At 46.8% G+C, this 23,341-nt stretch overlaps 1 protein-coding gene across 1 annotated transcript in view; it reads left to right on the top strand.

Moving 5' to 3' along the window:
• The first annotated feature begins 571 nt into the window (after positions 1-571).
• Positions 572-23,341, top strand: part of LOC147460393 (putative ion channel POLLUX) — a 100,923-nt gene continuing 78,153 nt past the window's right edge. The window contains exons 1-5 of the mRNA XM_086511476.1: positions 572-1,873; positions 2,032-2,088; positions 2,186-2,788; positions 2,948-3,130; positions 3,206-3,265. Coding sequence (XP_086367602.1) covers positions 827-1,873; positions 2,032-2,088; positions 2,186-2,788; positions 2,948-3,130; positions 3,206-3,265 — 1,950 coding nt within the window. The 5' untranslated portion in view covers positions 572-826. The remainder of the gene's footprint in view (positions 1,874-2,031; positions 2,089-2,185; positions 2,789-2,947; positions 3,131-3,205; positions 3,266-23,341) is intronic.

The following is a 23,341-nucleotide window of genomic DNA, read 5'->3' as shown; positions in this document are numbered from 1 at the left end:
AAGAGCCACATCATGAGATCATGGCAAAGCCCCCCCCCCCCCCCCCCCCCCCTTCCCCAAACCCAAAGCTCCACCACCACCACCACCACAAATTGGTTTCTCAATAAAGCCACGCGAAACCTTAATTTTACTACTTAAGTGTCCCTCTACTATAAGACGTCCAATCTTGGTGCCAATCCAACCGTAGAGATCCACCCTACCTTGTTAATACATAAATAATTGCTTTTTATAAACATCTATACATTGGCCCAACAATCATCATGACCCCTCTTTATTGTGAGGGTTTAGTATTTTCCTCTCCTTTAAAAAATGCACACCAACTTGTGTGATGTCTTCTTGATGACTCTGCTGTAGTAGTTGATGCATGCAAATCAATCGGCATCACGACAAAAGGAGCGAGCTTCAAAGTTTCTTTTGCTACTGTTACACTACAACAACATCACCTTTTCAATGAGCTTCTCAAGCTGATACCAGCTTTAGGCCACTTCTACACTCCAAATACGGATAGGCTACAATGCCATATAAAAGCAAATTTAGCATTTTGTAGGCACTCATTGAAACTTGGGCGACCAAGTCAAACATTTAAAATCCTGCAAACCAGGCTCGATGAAACCAACGGGAAAGGGGGCGACTCGAGAGCTTGCATTCTCTGCTTGCCTTCTTCCTCGCGTTTCACAGCCTCCAATCATGCAAACAAGGAGCCTCCCAGACCCTTCACTACGCTCTGCAGGTATTTATTATGAACAAGAGTTCTGGTCCGTTTTCATGAGCCTGTCTGTCAGTCGTTGAACCAAGCAAGTAAAATCGTCTTTCCAATTCTCCGATTATGAGCTTCGGCTTGTCACGTGATGATGGGTTGCATGACTCTACAAGTCTTTCATCTTCATCACCGCGTACCTCACCATTATCATCTTCATTACCTCTCTTCTCAACTTCGGCACCATCGTTATCAGAGCTTGCTGCCTGGTCTCATTACGAAGCCAAAGACAAGGTGAAGCTTGGTAGCAGCAGTGGTCTTAACCCCATCTCCGTGTCACATTCAAGGGATGACTCAGCAATGCCCCGCTTCCCAGGGCCTCTTCTTCCGACAGTGAGGAGGCTAAAGAGCTCCCCTGCTTCCTCAAAGGCTGGGACAAGTAGCGAGATTGGATCAGGAAACAATGAACTGTTTGAAGGCCGTGTGAAGAGCAGATCTATCATATCAATCTCTCCTCGTTCAAATCATGGATTCTCCTTTAAAGGCGATGCTCCATTGCAGGAGAAGGACGCATCCGAACCAAAATTTAGACCTGGAAACCGAGAAGATATTGAACCAAGTACTCCTAACAATCATTCTGTTGATGCAACTCTCCAGTCATGGAGACATCTAGCAAGAAGTGAGAACATTGGCAATGAGTCTGTGTCCGTGCCACCTGCCAAATCACAAAGGATAACAGACAGTCATAATTATGGATTGGATCGGACAAAAGCCCATCAATCAGGCAGAAGCTCTACACAGAACATGAGACATGGGCAGCAATATTCTCCACATGCAGACTTGAAAGAGCCCTTTATTCAGCACATATTCGATCATTCTAAGCATCCAGTTTCCAAGAAGGCTCCAGAGCATCTTTTTGTACCTTCCAAACTGCCCGCTGAGAAGGCTTCTGGGAACGGTTCAGCAGCTGCTGGGAGAAGGAGAAAATTACCAGAAAGCTCAAGCACAAGGCAGTTGGCTGATGCTTGGTTAAGTGAATCTAGGCCACCACCCTCCACAAGCTCTACTGAGGAGTACTACTTTACCACGAGACCCTTGCCCTCGAAAGTTGCATCTTTACAGCAACTCTCTGTCGGTCAGAACAGATTAGGCTCCAAGAATCTAGCTGTTTTCCTGGTACAATACCAATCCTTAGAGCTTGAGCTTTTGAGAATGCATGATTGGATGTTGCGAAAACTTATAGTCATTACTTCTCCCAGGCTTAAGCTTGGCAGTTTCTTTCGGTCGTTATAATGCTTTGGACTCACACATTTTTGTTTATTTCATTGTGACAGGTTTTGGTGTTACTGCTGATTTTTATGGTGCAGCATCATCAGATGATGCTTCTTAAGGTGAGCATTGTATCTTCATTAAGTTCATAAAGTAAACCTCAAAACAGAATCAAGGCTGTCTCATTCAGAGGAAAAACAGTTTTTTTTTGGAATGTAGCAAGAGAATGCAATGCTTAAAGCTTCTTTATACCATGGCTCGGAAACTGGGTTTGGCTCACTCAACCACATGGAAGTTCCTTCAAACAAGGCTACATGGAAGTCATTCTTCAGTGGGGGACTGATTCTTGTATTTTGCGGTCTTTATTTTGCAAGGAATCATTTGCCCACTTCATACTTGAGAAGAAAGCTACTCTGCAAGAGCATAGATGAGGCAGTTCCTGTTAGCAAGCGTGTAGCTTATCTGGTGGATGTGCTCTTCTCAACCCATCCATATGCAAAAGCAATTGCTCTCTTGTTTGCTACATTGTTACTGATCGGTTTTGGTGGATGTTCCCTTTATGTCGTGGGCAATGAGGACTTGAGTGATGCTTTGTGGCGTTCCTGGACTTACGTTGCAGATTCAGGAAATCATGCCGATAGTATTGGAATGGGGCCACGCATAGTTTCTGTGAGCATCAGCATTGGAGGAATGCTGATATTTGCTCTTATGCTTGGATTGGTTTCAGATGCTATATCGGAGAAGGTTGATTCTTTGAGAAAGGGTAAAAGTGAGGTGATTGAAAGCGGTCATACACTCATCTTAGGGTGGAGTGACAAATTGGTGAGCCTTCTCTGGATGCTCCTTTTTTTTTTCTTTTTGATTTTATTTCTTTTTGAGATTATTTACCTTTGGACTAACTGCATGAGGAAAATTTGAGCTTTTCCGCAGAAACTGTAAGAAGTGAGTCGTTTATTTATAAGAATTCATTTTACTATACAGGGATCCCTTTTGAAACAATTGGCAATAGCAAACGAAAGCTTGGGTGGAAGTGTGGTTGTAGTGCTTGCCGAGAGGGACAAAGAAGAAATGGAGCTGGACATTGCAAAGCTTGAGTTTGATCTATTGGGAACATCGGTTATATGCCGCAGTGGAAGCCCTCTCATCATGGCAGACCTCAAAAAGGTCCACTTCTCTTGCTTTTTTCTTGTTTGAGATTCTATTTATAGTGTGACTTTGTGCAATGACTTCTTTGTGCAGGTCTCTGTTTCAAAGGCCCGCTCTATAATTGTACTTGCGGAGGTTGAAAATGCTGATCAAGTAGGTTCACATGTGTGTGCGTGCGCGTGTGTGTGTGTGTGTGTGTGTGTGTGTGTGTGTGTGTGTGAGAGAGAGAGAGAGAGAGAGAGAGAGAGAGAGAGAGAGAGAGAGAGAGAGAGAGAGAGAGAGAGAGAGAGAGAGAGAGAGAGAGAGAGAGAGAGAGAATAGACATTGGAAGATGCAATTAAGACATGACAGGCCTCCGATCCAGCAGGCACCTCGACTCCGATCTGGCTCAACTTCGATGAGATTCTCTGACATTGGAGAATACCTGCAATGCTACATACATGAACAAGGCAACTGTGGAGAATAGAGATTATTGAGGAAAAAAGAGACAGGACATGAGAGAGAGAGAGAGAGAGAGAGAGAGAGAGAGAGAGAGAGAGAGAGAGAGAGAGAGAGAGAGAGAGAGAGAGAGAGAGAGAGATATGAAATGAAATGAAATGTTATATTAAATATCTTCAAAAGGCCAAAATGACCTATGAGATCAAACTGATACAATCTTTGTGGATCTAATCCAATGTCTGGGTACAAAAATAAACTGAAGTAAAGTGAGAGACTAAAACTAAAAGACTAAAATTGTCAGCCTGAAAATCATCATCATCATCCATGCCCGAGGATCCCCAGCTGACATGCCGGGCATTGTCCGAGAAGGAATTGCATCGGTCGTTGAAGAGCTTCATCAATGTCCGCCTCTGTAAATAATTGTACTGGGCGTCTCCGTGCTAGAATAGTCCCGATTGTGTGGTGGAGCCTCCGTCGACGTCGTGGTCGCCCCTGTAGATGGGGGCGTCTAGATCTCCCAAGCCTAGTGGCTATGTCCACTAATATACCTCTGGTAGAAGTGGGCTTTGAAGTCTGTTGTGAAGCACGCTGTCGTATCCCTGCTCTAAAGAAGTCAGTGATCTCCTTCTGTGAATGTCTCCCACCACCTGGTCTCCTCAAGAGACCTTCCCTGTGTCTGCGCAGCTCTAGCAAAAACAACCCGAGGCATCTTTGATCCTGAAATCTCATGACTCTAGCCAATGGTCCAAAGCCCTCTTTGAATAGACAGTGAAAGTGGTCTCGTATCTCGTAGTATACCGGAGAATGACAATTGTGATGTAACTCTGTCTTTGGCTCTATATGACATAACTGACATATCCTGGCTTCTGCTAATACTCTCCTAAATCTGCCAGTCGCAATCTCTAGCTGATGCGATGATGGGCACATCTGACCAATAGCACATCGTATCCCATATGATAAATGAGTGTCCATATAGGCCGGTCTGATAACATATCCATCCTCCGTTAGTTGGAGGAGATGCTCTCTATAGTCGTGCCCAACTCTTGTACCGGCTGTATCCATGTGCTTCTGATATCTAGTTGAATCAAATCCTGACGTATAAGTCTAGTTGTCTCCATGCGTGAGAGAAAGGGAGGGTGCATCCAAGGAGTACTGGAATGGAGGCATTCTATCCATGTTGAAGCCGTGTGATTGAAACCATGATGCCATCTGCCCATACCAACATGCTGTGTCCCCTTGTAGCGCTAGCTGTCGGGATGACTCAAGTGCTAGCCGAGCATATCTGTCTCTGGGAAGGTCCCGTAAATTATGCATGAAGGAAACTGATTTAGTAAGGGCCTCAACTACGAGAGGAGGGGCAGCTAGCTCAGCCCGAATAATCTCATGTGGCACTGAGGCCTGAGCCTGAATCATCCGAAAGGCCTCTCCATACATCTCCATCCATCAGTGCTACTAGATCTGCCCTGGTGGTCCACTGAGGGCCCCCAAATCTGAACCCCATAGAGCATAGCTGAAGCCACTAGAGTGTCAAAAAACCACAGCTTTGTTCGAGGTTCCTGAAACTGAACCTGCGAACACATCTTCTCCAAACCTCCCAAGGCTGCATAAACTCTCGTCAATCTAGTCTTTGCTGCTCTCCTAAATGAAAATGCTGGTCCACTGACGACTACCCCAAGATAGGTAGGTGTATTCATCTGTATACTCCACCGGCTCCTGGCCATATGTAAAAGTAGGTGCTGACCTCCTAACCCACTGTGGTGTGGTGTGAAACACCATAACCTTGGTTTTTCCCAGGTTAACAGACAATCCACTATCGTGGGCAAATGTGTACAAAGCATCTAAATGACACTACATCCCCTCCGGGGAGTCGGAAATTAGCACAATATCATCAGCATGTAAGAGTAGTGGGATCCATGTCCCTGCCAACTATGCTTCTCTATCACCATCCCTCTCGCAAATCTCTGGCATGTATAAAATGCTATGCTACCAAGCCATCGTGATCATATGGTCTCCTATCCTAGTCTTCATCTTGACAATGGCTTTCTTTACCATCTCGGTGGTAAAGAAAGCACATGTGTGTGTATATGGCTTTGGCGGATCTAGAAGAGGTGGTTGCCCTGGGAAGGTGTAGAGAGATGATGCATATTGACCCCATACCTTCGTAGAAATGATGACCAGTGGGGGGGAGTGCTCATGGAAGAGTCGCCATGCCTCGCTTGAATCCTGGCTCAAAAACAACTGAAATAAATCCTGCTCTAGCCGAGCTAGAAACACCCTCTTCTTTCGTCGTACCAAATGCCGAGAAGCAATATGTGACTGCTTGCGAGTAATGACACCTAGCAGTACCTCCCTCTGAAGTCGTGCTCTCGTCTCTCTGTACTCCTCATTATACAAGCTATTTTGGGGTGTGCTCCTAGAACATCTGCGTTGTCCAGGCTCAGTAGGGGGGTATGCCTTTGCTGTTACATCTTGTAGTGTCTTTGTCACTATATAAGTGAGCTCCCCTAAAGGTCTCCCCGGATCCTGTGTGCATAAGCGTCTGTAGATACCATCTATGTAGACAGAATCAGTCTTTGAAGTTAAAGTGTATCGTGTATGCATAGGTGTCTGTGCCAGTCGAGCTATGCTGAACTAGAATGAGACGGTAAACGTGAGGAGAGAATGATCTACTGCTACCCCAATAGGCCTGCGCCCGACTGTAAACCAATACGAATGAGGAGTTGCAATTGTCACAAGATGAGCACCACGTGCCAATAGAAAAGAGCAGACTGAACAAACTTTTAGCACTTCAATAACAACTGAACTGAGAGAGAGAGATGACACGCGACACGGAGTGACGGAATTCCACCCCAGAGAGTATTGGCCCCAAACCTTGGCGCCCCTTTCGGTATTTCTTTATATTGCATCAACACGGTACAAGCCGGTACTCCAGACTTTGCACCTTCTCCAAGAAGCATGCCAGAGAATGAGCCCATGGGATCATATTTAAAGGCCATAGGCCCCAAAAGCAGTTTTACATGAAAAGCCTTTAAACTCAAAAGCATCTGGTCCAAAAGCAATGCCCAGATATAGCAGTCACACCGGACCTCCAAGGTTATCAGCTTGAGAGGAGACATCTACTGAGAGATGTCGAGAAATTTCAAGATATAATCTGCAAGGGTTTCCATGGCAAGCATTTTCAGGATATCCCACTCTGCCAGAAGTTCCACTCAGAAGGAAGATGTCTGAAACCATATAACTTTGGGCAAAAATTTTCTTGAAAGCTTGCCAAATCCTTGGAGTCTGCGGCTTGGTAGCTATTTACATATGCATGGAGTTGCCTGTGAGAAAAAAAAACAGCAGCTCGAAAAAAATCTTTGATCCTTCTCTTGCAAGTGATCTTTTTGGCTTATGCCCTGTAAGATATGAGCGGCGAATACGGGAGCGCGTTCGATGCACGATGAAGTAAGGGTGGGAGTGATTAATAAGTCCGGGGTCAGGACCCGAAGATACTTCAAATAAAATTCCAGTAGTCTTTGATTTGCTCTGTCTGTTCTTTTGTGGACCGGTATGCTTTTAGAAAAGCACACGCCTGATGCTCTGATACCACTGTCACAAGACGGGCACCACGTGCCAATAGAAAAGAACAGACTGAACAGACTTTTAGCACTTCAATAACAACTGAACTGAGAGAGAGACGACACGCGACACGGAGTGGCGGAATTCCACCCCAAAGAGTATTGGCCCCAAACCTTGGCGCCCCTTTCGGTATTTCTTTATACTGTATCAACATAGTACAAGCTGGTACTCCAGACTCTACACCTTCTTCTGGAAGCATGCGAGAGAATGAGCCCATGGCCTCATGTTTAAAGGCCCTAGGACCCAAAAGCAGTTTTACATGAAAAGCCTTTAAACTCAAAAGCATTTGGTTCAAAAGCAATGCCCAAAAGCTGCCAGCGTAAATCACGGAAATCCGTACAGCCTGCCATGTCAACACTGTCAGTGTGATTTTTGGAGCGCCTGTACTGCTGCCATGTCATCAGCTGCGCGCGTGTGTGTGTGTGTGGGGGTCCTGCTTTATATTAATTCCTTCATGTCACTGGGGCCCCATCGGACGGGGTCCCCATAAGTTGGTAGGACTTCTTCTTCTGTTACTTGTTCTTCTTAGGGTTTAGGCCCCTCGATCGAGATCTGCAAGTTGGCTCCATTCTTCAGGGCTTTGTTTGACACGTCAGCAGTTTGTGACAACAGCTCCTCCCCAATAGGACTGCCACACCTCCTGACCGCTCTTTCCTTGGGTGTTACGTGCACATCTAACCCTATGTGTACGTGGACAAGCTACTTCATGACAAGGGTTCAGTTAGCCTAGCTTAGGAAGCGTTCTGGCACTTTTGTGAGTCTGTTCGCAGACCGTGCATGTCCAGGCACTTAGAGTAGATGCATATCCTCTGGTTGCACACAACATGATCCAGATTACCATCAGAACCCATCAGGAGCATTTTTACATTGCACAGACCTATTTTCCCTATTTTAGACATTTTTCACTTATTATAAATAAGTGACTTTGTTGGGAAACTGGGTAGGGCAATTTAGCCAAGCCAATATATAAGAAAACCTAGCGCTAGCACTTTTTGGCAGAAGAGGCAGCAGAGACCTCAGTGCACCTTCTCAGCAAGACCCCCCGGCAGAACTCCTAGCGTTTTCAGCCATCAGAATCAGCTTGGCGTTTTCATCAACTGCAGATCAGCCTAGCGTTTTGCAAGTTGCAGATCAGCCTGGCGACAGCAGATCCCCTTAGCGTTTTTGCAGCAGATTACAGAACAGCCCTGGCATTAGGAGAACCACAGCAACAGGCCTAGCGTTTTTGCAATTGTAGACCAACCTCAGTTGCCCTAGCTTCAGCGTTTTCAGTTTTCAGCATATAGACCCCGCAGTACACTCCCGAACCTCGCAAATCTCACCTTCCCGCAGCAGATCCTCGCCGCACGGTCAGATCAGCCAACGTTTGTAGATTCAGCCTGCTATTTGCAGATTTCAGCATGTGCATTTTCAGCATGTCGTCGTCGCATCGTCGTCACCGACATAGAGTTAGAATTCAGCAGATACAAGATTTGCAGATTTCAGCCCGTCTCATCGTCGTCGACATCGTCGGCAAGTCCATTGCATTGTAGAGATTTGTGCAATCAATAGTAGACCGCTCTCGCCATAGAGAGTGGGGCCTTCGGAGGAGTGTTTGACAACTTTTCTGGTGTTGTATTCTTCTCTCTCTCTCTCTCTCTCAGTCTCAGCACCTTCATTCACAGCGTCATTCACTTTGTTTGTGATCATTTGCACTCTCACTAAAGGAACGGAAGGCTCTCCCTTCTGTAAGTAAAAGGAACCCTTGAGCACAGTTCGGAGCACTCATCTTGAGCAAAGTTCAACATTCACTTCCGCTGCACCTTACATTGGGCCTTCCTTTCTCATCACTTCCCTTCTTGCCAACTCTCCAAGCACGTGTGTGTGGGTTCAGAAACACCCATGCGTCTCAAGAGCTCTTGCACTTCTTCTTCTACTTTTCCAGTGTCCTGTAACACGCACATGAAGGGCTTTAGTCTTTCTCTTTTGCTCCTCGTCAATCGTCATATTGATGATAGTCTATGCGGTGTGGCTTCATGCATCTTATCTTTTCCTTTCTTTGCGTCCTCGATCCGCTTTTTAGCTTTATCAACCTTTTCTTGTGTTTTGAATAGGTGCTTCGCCCATGAAGAGGTTGTTCGTGCCTTTGCTCTTCCTCTTCTCGTAGAGTTTTCACGTGTCCTTAATGCTTTCGATCTCGTTGATCATTGAGGGTTGATTTTTTGCCCTCTTTGCGGGGGTATTTTTGCAAGCTGCAAGGTCTTCCTTAAGTGCTTCGATCAATGCATCCTTTTCATTCATGCGCTCTTCCATTTTTGATTTCCAGGATGTAAACACAGCAAGTGCATCCTCTAATCTTTTTTACGCCATACATTCCATTACATTCACTTCTGCCCTCACAATCATCTACATTTCGGCCTTCAATGATGCGCACATCTCGTCACGCTTTTTAAGCATCTCTTTGTCCAATTCTTTCCTCATATCTGCATACATAGCTTTTTTGTAACTTTCCGTATTTGCATACATCTCTTTTTCAATGTCACCCCTCAAGAGGCCCAGCTCCGCCTTAATCATCACCTGTACCTTCTCATATATTAAGTCATCTTTGACTAGAAAATTTCTCTGCTCTCACAGATTTTGGCAATAGTCTTGAATCCTCCGCCTACATGTCACTTTCGATTTAGGCGGGGTTTCATAGATATCATCATCTCCGAGGTTGGCTGGTTGGTCCATCTTCCGGCACCTTGCGTGAGGCGTTTGCCCTGCTGTTACTTTTGTTGCCTCACATGGCTTGCTAGCCCTACAGAGTGGTGTCGTGCTGCACCTTGCTCTCGCCGAACCAGTCAGCTCTCAAATCTCCCCTCGCGGAATCCCTAGAGCCCTTGCGGTGTGCGCGCTCAGTAGCCCCGCCTTGCGTGTTCAGCCTCTGGTGCAGTTTCCGCGATAGAGGGAGAGGACTCTTGTGGAATCCCTACACCCCCTACACGTTCAACAACCCAGCCCTGCGCGCTCAGCTCCTGGTGTAATTTCCGCGATAGAAGATAGTTTGTAGTTTTTACGATAGAAGACTTAATGCTTTCGATAGAAGACTTAATCGAGAGAGAGGGAGGAAACTTGATATAAACATTTTTGCGATAGAAGGCTTAGCAATAATGTCTTCTATCGCGATGAGCTGAGAGCAATAGAGAGAAAATGAAATGAAATGAAATGTTATATTAACGTCTTCAAAAGGCCAAAATGACCTATGAGACCAATCAGTTACAAAATAGTGAATCTAATACCATGTCTGGGTACAAAAGAACTAGAAAAGAACTAGAAGTGGAACAAAATACTACTACTACTACTACAATCTAAAACTACGTGGGTGTAGCAGCTGATACAATAGGTACCCGGTAAACTGGATGTAACAGTGTGTGAAACAAAGATGGAAGAAATGGTGAGGATCCATCCTCATCTGCACTCTGGATGTCGAGAGAGTATGGCTCGAATCTTCTGTTGTAGTCTCCGTCGATGCTGTGTAGCTCCTCTCCTCAGTCGCGGTCGTCTGTATCTCTATAGCTCCAATGCTCGGTCGATGAGAGTGCCAGTAGTGGTCGAATGAGTGTGGGACGAGCTCTGCAGTGGTGGCTGCTCCTCTGGCTGTCCCATATCTAGTGAAAAGAAATCTGTAATGTGTCTCTGGGACTGCCTCTCTCTAGCTCTCCCCAGTAAAGTGTCTCTATACCTGTGTAACTCAAGTAGATATAGTCCAAGACATCTCTGATCCTCATAACTCATGACCCTAGATAGAGGACCAAAACCCTCTCTGAATAAGCAGTGGAAACGCCCCCGTATCTCATAGAACACTGTGCAATGACATATGTAGTGCAACTCTGTCTCTGGCTCTCTCTGGCATAATCGGCATATCCTGCTGTCTGCTGGTATCCCTCTGAATCTACCAGTCTCAATCTCGAGCTGATGTGAGGATGTGCGTATCTGACCAATGGCACAACGCAAACCATGAGACATATGTGTGTCCATGTAGCTGGGTCGAATCACAAACCCATCTCCTGTGAGGTGGAGAAGATGCTCTCTATAGAAAGCCATCTTCGTGCTCAACTCCTGAGGCGGCTCTATCCATGTCCTTCTGGTGTCGAGCTGGATCAGGTCCTGACGAATGAGTCTAGTGATCTCCACCCGTGTAAGAGACAGTGAGGGTGCCTGAAGAGAATACTGGAAAGGGGGCAACCTGTCCATGGTGAAGCCATGCGTCTGAAACCATGAAGTCATCTGTGCATACCAGCATGAAGTGTCCCCCTGTAGAGCTAACTGTCTGGAAGACTCAAGGGCCAGTCTAGCATATCTGTCTCTAGTAGTATCCCATAGGCTGTGCACAAAGGACACTGATCTGGTAAGCGCCTCAATCTCCATGGGGGGGGCAGCTAGCTCTGCTCGAATGATCGCGTGAGGTACGGAGGCCTTGGCTCTAATCAATCGGGAGATCATAGATACCAAGGGCCTCTCCATACGTCTCCAACCATACTGGCCTACAGAAGGTCCCCATACCTGTACCCCATACATCATAGCTGAGGCTACTGAAGTATCAAAGAGCCATAACTTTGTCCGAGGTTCCTGGAACTGAACCTGCGAACACATCCTCTCCAAGCCTCCCAAGGCCGCATAAGCTCTGGTCAGTCTAGTCTCTGCTGCTCTCCCCAAAGAAAACCTCGGCCCAGTGAAGACTATCCCAAGGTAAGTGTATGCATCTGTATACTCCACAATCTCTTGACCATACGTGAAGGTCGGTGCCGATCTCCTGATCCACTGCGGTGTGGTGTTAAACACCATGACCTTGGTTTTACCAAGGTTTACAGACAATCCACTATCCTCTGCAAAACTGTGTAATGCATCCAACTGTCGCTGCATACCCTTTGGTGAGTCAGAGATCAAGACAATATCATCAGCATATAACAACAATGGGATCCACGTCCCTGCCAGCTGGGCACCTCTATCACCCTCTCTGTCAATGTAATCAGACACCTCATCAACATACATACCAAATAGAGTAGGAGACAATGGGCAACCCTGTTTCACCCCGATAGTGGAGTGAACTAAGTCAGATATCCCCTCTGGGGTGCGTACATGTCCCATCACTGATCTGTATAAAGCCATAATCCCCCAAATCAACACTGTGGGCACCCCCATCTCCTGCAGTCTGCGCATCAGTCGAGCTCTCGGTACCATGTCAAATGCTTTGCGGAAATCCACAAAGCTACAATAAATCCGTCTCCCATGTGACCTGCCCTCCTCAATGATAGCTCTGAGTGTCAGAATATGGTCAAGAGTGGAGAAACCCCTCCTGAAACCTGCCTGTCCCTTTGCCCGTACACCCTCACCCTCTGCCCAGTTACTCAACTGCTGCTCAATAATGGATGCATACAATCGTGCCAGTGTGTGTCCAACCATAATAGTGCGGTAATTTCCAGGCTCTGTAGGATCACCTGCCTTGAATATAGGCACAATAGTAGACAACCTCCAAGTCTCAGGTAATCCCTCACATGGCACGATTGAACAACACTGCAAGAACCTCCATCAGCATATCCCTAGCATGTATAAAGTGCTCCGCTACTAGACCGTCATGATCGTAAGCCCTCCTGGTCCTCATCCTGTCAATGGCTCTCTTTACCATCTCAGTGGTAAAGAAGGTGCTCGTAGGTGGACATGGCTCTGTAGGATTTGGAAGGGGATCCTGCCCAGGAACCGTATATAATGATGTCGCATACTGGCCCCACACATCAGGAGAAGTAATCACTGGGGGAGGGGAGTGCTCATGGAAGAGTCGCCATGCCTCGCCTGAGTCTCTACTCAAGAACAACTGATACAAGTCTCGCTCCACCTGGGCCAGGTAAGCTCGTTTCTTCTTTCGCACAAGGCGCCGGAAAGCAATCCGCGACTGTCTGTAGGTGATGACTCCTAAATGAAGATCCCTCTGAAGCTGGGCTCTCATCTCTCTGCACTCCTCATCATACCAACTATTCTGGGGCATGCTCCCAGAATGTCGCCTCCGATCTGGTTGAGTGTGTGGGTATGCCTCTGATGCTGCATCATGTAGTGTCTCAGTCAGTAAAGTAGTGCACTCCTCTACTGAGAGGCCTGGAGCAACTGTGCATAGACGATCCCAGATCGCCTCTGTATAAACTGAGTCAGTCTCTGGTGTAAATGTATAACGGGTGTGTGACCTGCCTCCTGATTTCTGGGCTGTACTAAACTGAAAAGATACGGACAGTGTCAAGAGAGCATGATCCACTGCTACGCCCACTGGTCTGGCTCCCACTGTGAAATCCTGAATACAAGGAATAAAGCTCGGCTGTGTCATAACATAGTCCACTGTACTGGCCCCATGTCTGTGTGGAAAGCATGTGAAGCCTGCTGCTCCAGGAAACCGCTGTAAGCCATTAAGTATGGCTAGCCCATGTGTAGTCGTCATCTCCGTGAGGTATCTCCCATACTCAGTCTGCTCTCTGTCATGTGAGCATCTGTCAAACCCCAGCTCACCCACATCCAACTCTCTAAGCATCTCATCTGAAGTGTCGTAGAAGACTGTCTGACAGTTGCCCGTTCGAGCATTGAAGTCTCCTAGGAGGATGATATCACCATCCCTAGAAAACTCCCATATATCATCATCTAGAATTGAGAAAGGCGACTGCCCTCTGGATACAGCATATACTGACGTACTGGGGGGGAAGTAACATATAGCAATATATAGAAATCGACCTGTGTCAGCTCTCAGCCTCACCCACATGTATCTAGCTTGATCATCTCTCCGTACAATATGTAGTAGTGGCTGTAGCTACTCCCTAAACAACACCGCTACTCCTCCTGAACCTCTACTCCCATGCTCAGATCTCGTGACTGTTCTGTGGGCTGTCTCCCATTTGTATCCCACCACATGTGGCAACAGTTGGCCAGGGGCCTGGTGAGTCTCTGAAAAGAAAACAATGTCCTTGTCTCTGAAACTGTCCTCAAAGGCACCAACATCCAACCTCATAGACCCATTACAATTCCAAGTCGCCATCCTCAATGTGGTCCCATAGGTCTCGCACCGTCATGTAGAGCGCCGCTCTACAATCACCACCCGACCATCTCTGTAAAAGGCCATCTTCCCCTTCTCCCTTGCCGCTTGAATCTCGGGCATTACTTCTCTCATATGCGCAAGTTGTGAGAGAGTGAGGTCATCGCCTAAGAAAATACCTGTCTTCTTGAGAGTAGGTCTCTTCCTCAAGAATTCCTTCTTCTCTTCCAATGAAGGGAAGCGTAGTATGAGAGCTCTTTCCTTTGAAGATTCTCCGGGGCCCTCACTCTTCTTGCCCACTCTCCATGCCTTTGTGTGTGAAGGCTTCTCCACCCCCATCATTGATGTGAGGCTTGTGACCTCTTTTTCCACATTGTTTATGTCCTTGAGGCCGGTTACCCTCACATGTAGAGCCCGCACCCTCCTTCTTTGTTCCTCTTCGAGAGTCATGTTGATAAGAGTGGGTGTACAAGGAGCTTCCTTACCTTTCCCTTTCTTGGCAACCTCAATCCATTTTTCGGCCTCCTCTACTTTCTTTTGCGTTTCGGATATGACCGCGGCCCATGACTTCTTCTCCTCATTGATGTTGTCAATTTCTTCCCTCAAAGAGGGCTGAAATTCCCCCTCTTCAAGCCCATTTTTTGACCGTGTTTCCAACACTTCTTTGTGGAGGTCCAAAATGCTATTCTCCAACGTGGCGATCTTGTTGAGAAGATGATCCTTCTCGTCCTTCCACCTCTTCTCCTTTTCTTCATTTTCTCGGAGGAAAACGGTCTTCGCGTTCCTCCAATCTTCCATCTCTTTTCTCCATGCTTTCATTTCCAATTCAATGATGGAAATTCGTTTGGAGTGAAGCATATATTTGAGTTTGCTTGTTGCCATAGGTGAGGCTGGGGATGACATGAGAGAGAGAGAGAGAGAGAGAGAGAGAGAGAGAGAGAGAGAGAGAGAGAGAGAGAAGAGAGGATTGATGTTTCTAAAGTGCAGAAAATGCAGCAAACCCTAAAACGCAGATCTGTCCAACAACCCCCAAAAAAAAAAAAAAAAAAAAAAAGAAACAGGACTTCTGTAGGTTGACGCAAGCAGGGTGGGTGATTGTGGGCTGACGTGGGGCAGGGCGAGTAGCTGAAGGGTGAGGGCGGCTATGGGCTGAGGCGGGGTGGGGGTGCACGGCAGCTGCGCCTCAAGACAGCAAGGAGTAGCGGCGTGCTGCAGGGAACAAGACACGCTGCGTCAGGTGGAGGCGGAAGGGTATCTTAAGTCGCGATGGCTGCGAGCAGCAGGGGCAGGCCAAAATGACCTATGAGACCAGCAAGTCACAAACTGGTGAATCTAATACAAAGTGTGCTGAAAGAAAGACTAACATCCTAAACAAAATGTTGTAGTGAAAGTGATGTGGGGGAAGGACTAGAGACTCTCTAGTCAATAAAAAGGTACAAAATAATGAGGGGTGCAAGAAACTTAAGCTACTAAGAAGGGGATAAGCCTCCAGCTCAGAATAAATCAGCATCGGTTGGTGTTGGATCTCCTCAATGTCCTCCATGGTCACAAACTTGACTAGGCATCGTGCGTGGCGCGCAAAAATAATCCAAATCCTCCTCTGTAATCTCCGTCTATTCTGGGATGCCCTCCTTTGTAATCGTGGACGCTTGGATCTTCCTACGTCCATTGCACGGTCAATTAGTGTGCTTTTTAGTGGAGGTGGGTTCCGAACTCTGTTGCAGAACTCTGTTGCAGAACCTGTCTGTCTAGCTGTCTAGTGGTAATGGCTGGCCAAAATAGTCTGTGACCTGCCGTTGAGTCCGTCTCTCTGGTTGCTTCAACAAGCACTCTCTATGTCTCTTCAACTCAAGCAAGAACAGAACCAAGCATCTCTAATCCTGGTATCCCATAACTCTGGAAAGTTGTCCAAAACCCTCCTTGAATAAGCAATGGAATCGCCCGCGAATCTTATAGTATGCGGAATAATGACATATGTAATGCAGCTTTGTCTCTGGCTCCCTATGGCATACACGACATACCCTAGCCTCAGCCGGAACTCCTCTATATCTGCCAGTCTCAATCTCAAGCTGGTGTGAGGATATGCGTCGTGTCGAGTTGTGTGCACTGTTGCAGCTTTGAAGCTAGGGTTTCGACATTGAAGTTAGGGTTTCAACAGTAGCTGACGATGCCCTTCCTGCACCTGCTGCGCAGCCCTGGCCCTGAAGCGCGTGCTTTTGCAGAAATCTCCCACCAGCTGCTGCCCTGCCTTCGCCTCTTGCATGAGCTTGCTGTTGCAGTTTGCTGTCGCGCCCCTGCTGCTGCCCTTTAAACCCTTTCGCATGCCCCTGCACTTGCAGCCTTGTTGCTGAGTGCACCTGGTGCTAAACGGGGAGGAGCTTGGCTGCCTGCACAACCCTAGCATTGTAGAATACAACCTTGGTGAACAGCTCCAGCGCTGCCCTGAACCCTGCGCAGCACGTTTACAGCCCCAGCAGAGGTCTTGCCCTACATATACAGCCTGCTACGGGCTTCACTGACTAGGACACTGCCGATTCGCCATTTCAACAGGCCTTTCTGCACTTCCTCGCGGCCATTTTGAAGCCCTCGCTAGGCCAGTATTGCATTGATGCTCAACACCCTTCACCAAAGCTCTACCCTCACCCTAGCTAGCAGCTGCCCCTGAAGTAAGTGGTTACTTTTGTGTTACCTGGGATGTTTTGGTAGGCAAGCTTCGTCTCATGCTTTCGGGATTTATTGGGATTCAACACCACAATTCTTCTCATATTTTCTTGATTTCGTGAAAGAGAGAGAGCGAGCCAGAGAGTCTGAGATCAGAGAGAGAAAGAGAGAGAGAATGCTTCGACTTCTTCGACTTCTACCCTTTGGTCAGTTCTTGCTCCATGGCGGCCACCACACCACCTGCATCGGGCGTCACGACGACTGTCCACGCACCCTTCACCTGGATGTATGGCCTGACTACGGAGGACCTAGCTAGTATCGAGGCGGCCATTACACGTTACCTGGGCCGCGTGCATGGTGGGGCTCTCCTCTTCATGCGGCACGGTTTGAGAGTGGCTCCAGTTTGTCCTTGGTAGCTCCGAAGTCAACATCTTGGAGCTCATCACGCTAGGCTGTGGTATCTTTCAGGTGCACCGTGCAGTTTTCAAATGACCGTTGCCTTGAGTCTCTCTACAGTCGATCTCCTATTGTTGCAGGGACTCGGTTGTTGGTCTTAGAACGTTGGACACCAAACTTCGATGTTGAGGAGTTTGATCGCTAGTAGCGGATCCCTTGTTTTCTGGTCACACTCTCTTTTTCGTCGCTCCCGGTCCATCTTTCAGGTTGTGTTACTGGCATAGCTGGTAGGTGGTTTTTGGTTATACCAGGTTCATTGGTTACAATGATTGGCATACCACAGAATCCATGCAACTGGAGACACCCATTTCTCGGATACAGTACGGCTTTGCGATCCCACCATAGAGCAGGTTTGTCTACAAAGGTTGCTGGTTACTGGTTGTCTGGACCAGTGTTTCAGATCCCATCAATTTGGACTTATGGTGAGAGACTGCTCTTCCCATCCTCCTCATCGCCTTAAGCCACAACATCCCTCACCTCAGGGCGTAGCAGAGGGTTGACAGAAGGCCTCTTGTCGCCCAACCTTTTGGTGGGTGTCGCACATCACACCAACCAGGGTATCATCAATCTTTAGACTAATCCACATCGCTCTACCATGTACTAAAGTACCATGCTCACGTACACAATGGCGCCAATGGGGTCCCAAAGAAATACATACACCACTGCTAGAATCCCCAAGTTACATTGCCACATCTACGATAACTGTCTATAAATAACTTGTCCTCTCGCACAGAGTATATCCACATCTCTGTCCACATGAGAACGCAAATCTCTACGAAGTAAATTTTGTCTGGACCACTGACTCTAGTGTGGCCATTGACATTCCAAGTGACGATATGTAAATCCATGTGTCAACCAATGATGTGTCTAGAATCTCAAAGGCATAAATCAATTGTGTCATCGGCTATAAGACTGAGGATCAATGGCGAGCTCTCTTGATCCTTGGCCAAAGCCTTGGAACTAGAGCCAATGGAAGCGTATCCTCATCACGTGGTAGTGGTCGTAGAAGCTGTCTTGGGGCAAAGGAGCGAGAAGCTGTAAACCAAGAGCCAAAGTAGTAAGAAGGGCATCCCAGTGTGGAGACTAATGCCTTCCGACCATACTCGCGTGGTGCGAGGGATCGGGGTATTATGGTCACCGACAAAACCAATGGTAAACAATAGCAATCCTGTGTGGCCTAAACCTTAGAAGCAGTAGAAGAAGTTTTACCAACTTGCAAAGTCTTACGGCGTGGCCTATTTCTAAAGAGGAGTTCCCACCAACTTATGGGATCCCGTCCAATGGGGCCCAAGGGACACACACAATTTCTTGGTGTGGAGCATGATGACGTTGCAGCTGTACGGATGCCCGCGTTTTGCATTGCAGTGTCACGTGGCAGACTGTATGGAATTCCACGTTTCACGTTGGTGGGTGATGACGTGCAGGTTGTATGGAATTCTCTGAAATTGCGGGCTGCTTTTGGGAGGCCAGATGCTTTTGAGTTTGAAGCTTTTCATAGCCCAGGGCCTTTAAATATGTGCCATGGGCTCATTCTCTGGCACACTTCCGGGTAAAGGTGCAGAGAATGGAGTACCGGCTTGTACCGAGTTGAAGCAATATAAAGAAATATCGAAAGGGGCGTCAAGGTTTGGGGCCTGTCTTCTTAGTTGTCTCAAAATGAGAATTAAATTGATGCAACCAAGAATGAATAATCGTAGCATCCATCTTACCATCATACTTACTAAACGTAATCTTCTCTGTAACAGGGTTGTTGGAGTCCGAATCTCGGCTTGCGCCACTTGATGAACCACCAACATCTTTGGCCGGCTCGAGTTTCGAGGTGAGAGTCTGTTGGACCAACTCTTGCATGCGTAGGTCTCTTTGCACCTCATGCTCTGCCTCCAAGGCCGCTCGTCTGTATTCGGCTGTCAAACGCGCTTGCTTATGCTCACGCTCCAAGGCAACCTTTCTTTCTTTGCGCGCTTCGCGCTCGCGTTTCAAGGCAACGCGATTCGCTTCTTGTTGGGCCATCATGTCCATCATCGACTTGACCAAAGCCTCCATAGGATTTGGTGCAAACCGTGGCGTAGATGGGGAAGGGGGAGGGTCGGAAAAACCTCCTGGTGGGGAAAATTCTTCTTTACCTTCTTCATGCTCATCACTACATGCAAAGTATCCATTCCGCTTTGGGTGATGACCATACACTGAGATCTTGGTTCTTAAGTTCACGAGGAACTTGGGTTCTTGTGGGTTCTTGAGTTCTTGAGGTTCTTGAGGGTCTTGGGGTTCTTCTTTCGCTCGCAATTTGTGTTAGAGAAGGATCTTCTCTTCATCCGAGCTCTACTCTTTTCCACGGGCGCATCCCTTGGCGGCCTTGCGCTCACACAAAGGTTGCTTTTTCCCACCTCACGTCGATTGGCCAGCCGCTAAGTGCACTGTCCGCTCTCAATGAATGAAAAGAGGCACAAGGGGAGGCTGGACAAGCCCTTCTTTCTTGGGTTTCCTATCACTCTTCAAAAACACAATTAGGAATCGACACGTCCAAGAGGTCTTGTGTTATGTGCGACCGTAACAAGCAAAAAAAATTATTGTGGTTCTTTCCTTGAATGATACAGAACATTGCCAGAGCTTTGATACCATGTAAGGTGCAGCGGAAGTGAATGTTGAACTTTGCTCAAGATGAGTGCTCCGAAGTGTGCGTAAGGGTTCCTTTTACTTACGGAAGGCAGAGCCTTCCGTTCCTTTAGTGAGAGAGTGTAATGGACACAAACAAAGTGGATAAACACTGTGAATGAAGGTGTTGAGACTGAGAGATAGAGAGAGAAGAATACGACACCAGAATGTTGTCAAAAACCCTCCTCCGAAGGCCCCACTCTCTATGGTGAGAGCGGTCTACTATTGATTGCACAAATCTACAATGCTTTGGACTTGCCGACGATGTCGACGACGATGAGAATGACGACGAGACGGGCTGAAATCTGAAAACGCTAAAGGCTGAAATCTGCAAATCTTGTATCTGCTATATTTTGACTTTATGTCGGTGACGGTGCGACGACAACGCGCTGAAAACGCAGATGCTGAAATCTGCGTTTTCCGGGCTGAAACTGCAAACTTCGATGGATCTGACCGTGTGGCAAGGATCTGCTGCGGGAAGGTAAGATCTGAGAGGTTCAGGACTAGTTCTGCGGAATTTGACTGCTGAAAACTGAAAACGTTGGTGCAAGGGATGATCTTGTTGCGGAGGATCTGCAAAAACGCTATGTTGACTGCTGATCCAAAAACGCTAGGCTGAGTGTTGTGCAGATGCAAAAACGCTAGGTGTCCTGCTGTTGTCTTGCTGTCGTCGGGGCTGATCTGCAGTGTGAAGGAGTACGAGCGGAAGTGCGACGCGAGAGAGAGTGCGAGAAGAAGAGCACGACGATATGGTGAACTCGCTCTACTGTAATGTGTAGAGCATAGTGAGTTCTTATTAGGTTTTTACAAAAGAATATGTGTACATACCTAGCGGCCCGCCCACTTACCTGGGCGACCACATTGGGCTTTATACCCCAACAACCTCCCACTTAAAGTCCAATGTGGTACTTTAAGTGTGACAGAAGCTACTATACAAGCTAATATACAAGAGATGTAGAGAAGTGATGTACTACCCTACACCTAACTACTTGCGAAAATGCGCAAAGCTCTCTGAGGGAAGTCCTTTTGTAAGTAGATCAGCAGGATTTTCTGTGGTGTGAACTTTGACAAGCTGAAGTTGCTTATCTCGAGCATTTCCCTGATGAAATGATACTTCACATCCACATGCTTTGTCTTTGAGTGATAAACTGGATTGCGAGCCAATTGTATAGCACTTTGACTATCACAATATAACACAGACATCTCTTCTTTGATTCCCAAATCTGTTACTAGTCGATTAAGCCAAATTGATTCTTTGCATGCCTCTGATGCTGCAACATATTCAGCCTCTGTAGTAGAATGAGTAACACAATCTTGTAATCTAGAACGCCATGATACTGCTCCACCAGCCAATGTAAAGGCATACCCTGACGTAGACCTTCGGTTGTCTAAGTCACCTGCATAATCTGAGTCTGTAAAACCCTTTACACTTAGCTCCTGACTCCCATAGCATATACGCATACTCTTTGTAGCTTTCAGGTATCTCAATATTCCTTTCACTGCCTCCCAATGTTTCTTGCCTGGTTTTGACATGTATCGACTTACTACTCCCACTGCAAATGCAATGTCTGGGCGAGTAGCAATCATTGCATACATCAAACTACCCACTGCAGACGCATATGGAATCTTATCCATTTCAGCCTGTTCTTCCTCAGACACAGGACAATCTTGTTTGCTAAGTTTCACATATGGTGGCAATGGAACACTCAATGCCTTTCCCTTCTCCATATTGAAACGTTGCAAAACCTTGTCAATATACTCTGTTTGAGATAACCAAATCAACTTCCTTGATCTGTCTCTCTCAATGCGCATACCAAGTATATGACTTGCCTTACCCATGTCTTTCATGTCAAACGATTTTGCCATCTTTGACTTCAAAGCTGAAATTTCTTCCAAGTGCTTGCCAACAATCAACATGTCATCCACATACAAAATAAGGATCAGCCAACTGCCATCCTTAGCCTTCTTTGTATATAGACAGTGATCGAACTCACTACGTTTGTAGCCTTAAGAAAGCATAAACTTGTGGAATTTATGGTACCATGCCCTCGGTGATTGTTTTAAGCCATAAAGACTCTTTAACAACTGGCATACCCAATCTTCCTTGCCTTTCTCAACAAACCCTTCTGGCTGCTGCATGTAAATTTCCACATCTAAATCACCATGCAAGAGCGCTGTCTTGACATGCATTTGGTGCAACACCAAATCTAATATGGCAACCAATGCAAGAAAGCATCTCAATGTAGTCATCTTGACCACCGGAGAGAAGACTTCATCAAAGTCAATGCCTTGTTCTTGCTTAAAGCCCTTGGCAACAAGCCTTGCTTTGTACTTTGGCTGACTATCATGAGCGGTGATCTTATACCTGTAAACCCATTTACAAGATAGAGCCTTTTTGCCCTGTGGTAATTTAACTAGCTTCCATGTCTGGTTTTTATGCAGAGCTGTCATCTCTGACTGCATGGCCAATTGCCAATTCCCGGAGTCCTTCATTTGCACTGCTTCCTTGTAACATGAAGGCTCATTGCAATCAGTCAACATGACATAGTTCATAGATGGAACAAACCTATCAGGAGGTCGCATGACACGTCCAGATCTAAGCACAATAGGTGGCTCAGGCTCAGCCACAACCTGTGGTTCCAATCTATCCTGTCCTTGCTCCTCTTGAGCCCTGACATTTTGTCTTGCATGTGCAGGTCCATCTTCTTGGAAGAAAACTCTTCTAATCTCCTCAACCCTCTCTGGTTTAGTATGATATTTGGATTCATTAAAGTGAACATCATTGCTGCGGACAACCTTTCTGGATTCGGGATCCCAAAGTCTGTACCCCATCTCACCAGAATTACCATAGCTTAGAAAGATGCACTTTCTACTCTTTGGCTCAAGTTTGTTCCTAAATTCCTTTGGAACGTGAGTATATGCCTCACAGCCAAAGACTCTGAGATGCTTGTATGAGGGCACCTTGCCTGACCATACCATCTCTGGCACTGAATCCTTCTGCAAAACCTTGCTAGGAGATCTATTTACAAGATGAACAGCTGTTGATACAGCTTCAGCCCAAAACCCATTTGGCAGCTGTGCATTAGACAACATACTTCTGACCTTCTCTTGTATGGTCCTATTCATCCTCTCAGCAACACCATTTTGAGGAGGATTGTAAGGAGCAGTAAGTTCACGTTTTATACCTTTTGACTCACAAAAGTCCTGAAAGGCCTTTGAAACGTACTCTCCACCATTGTCAGTGCGTAAGCATTTAAGCTTCTTGCCACTCTGATTCTCCACAAGTGTCACAAACGTTTTGAAAACACTAAACGCTTCATCCTTGTGCTTGAGAAATTCTGAGCACACCGAGCCCTTCGGGCTCGCCCACGAGA

This window comes from Adiantum capillus-veneris, chromosome 4, assembly GCF_014529385.1.
Source record: "Adiantum capillus-veneris isolate H3 chromosome 4, ASM1452938v2, whole genome shotgun sequence".
NCBI lineage: Eukaryota > Viridiplantae > Streptophyta > Polypodiopsida > Polypodiales > Pteridaceae > Adiantum > Adiantum capillus-veneris.
Note: the sequence above shows the minus strand (reverse complement) of the source record. Positions and strands in the feature narration are given on the sequence as shown.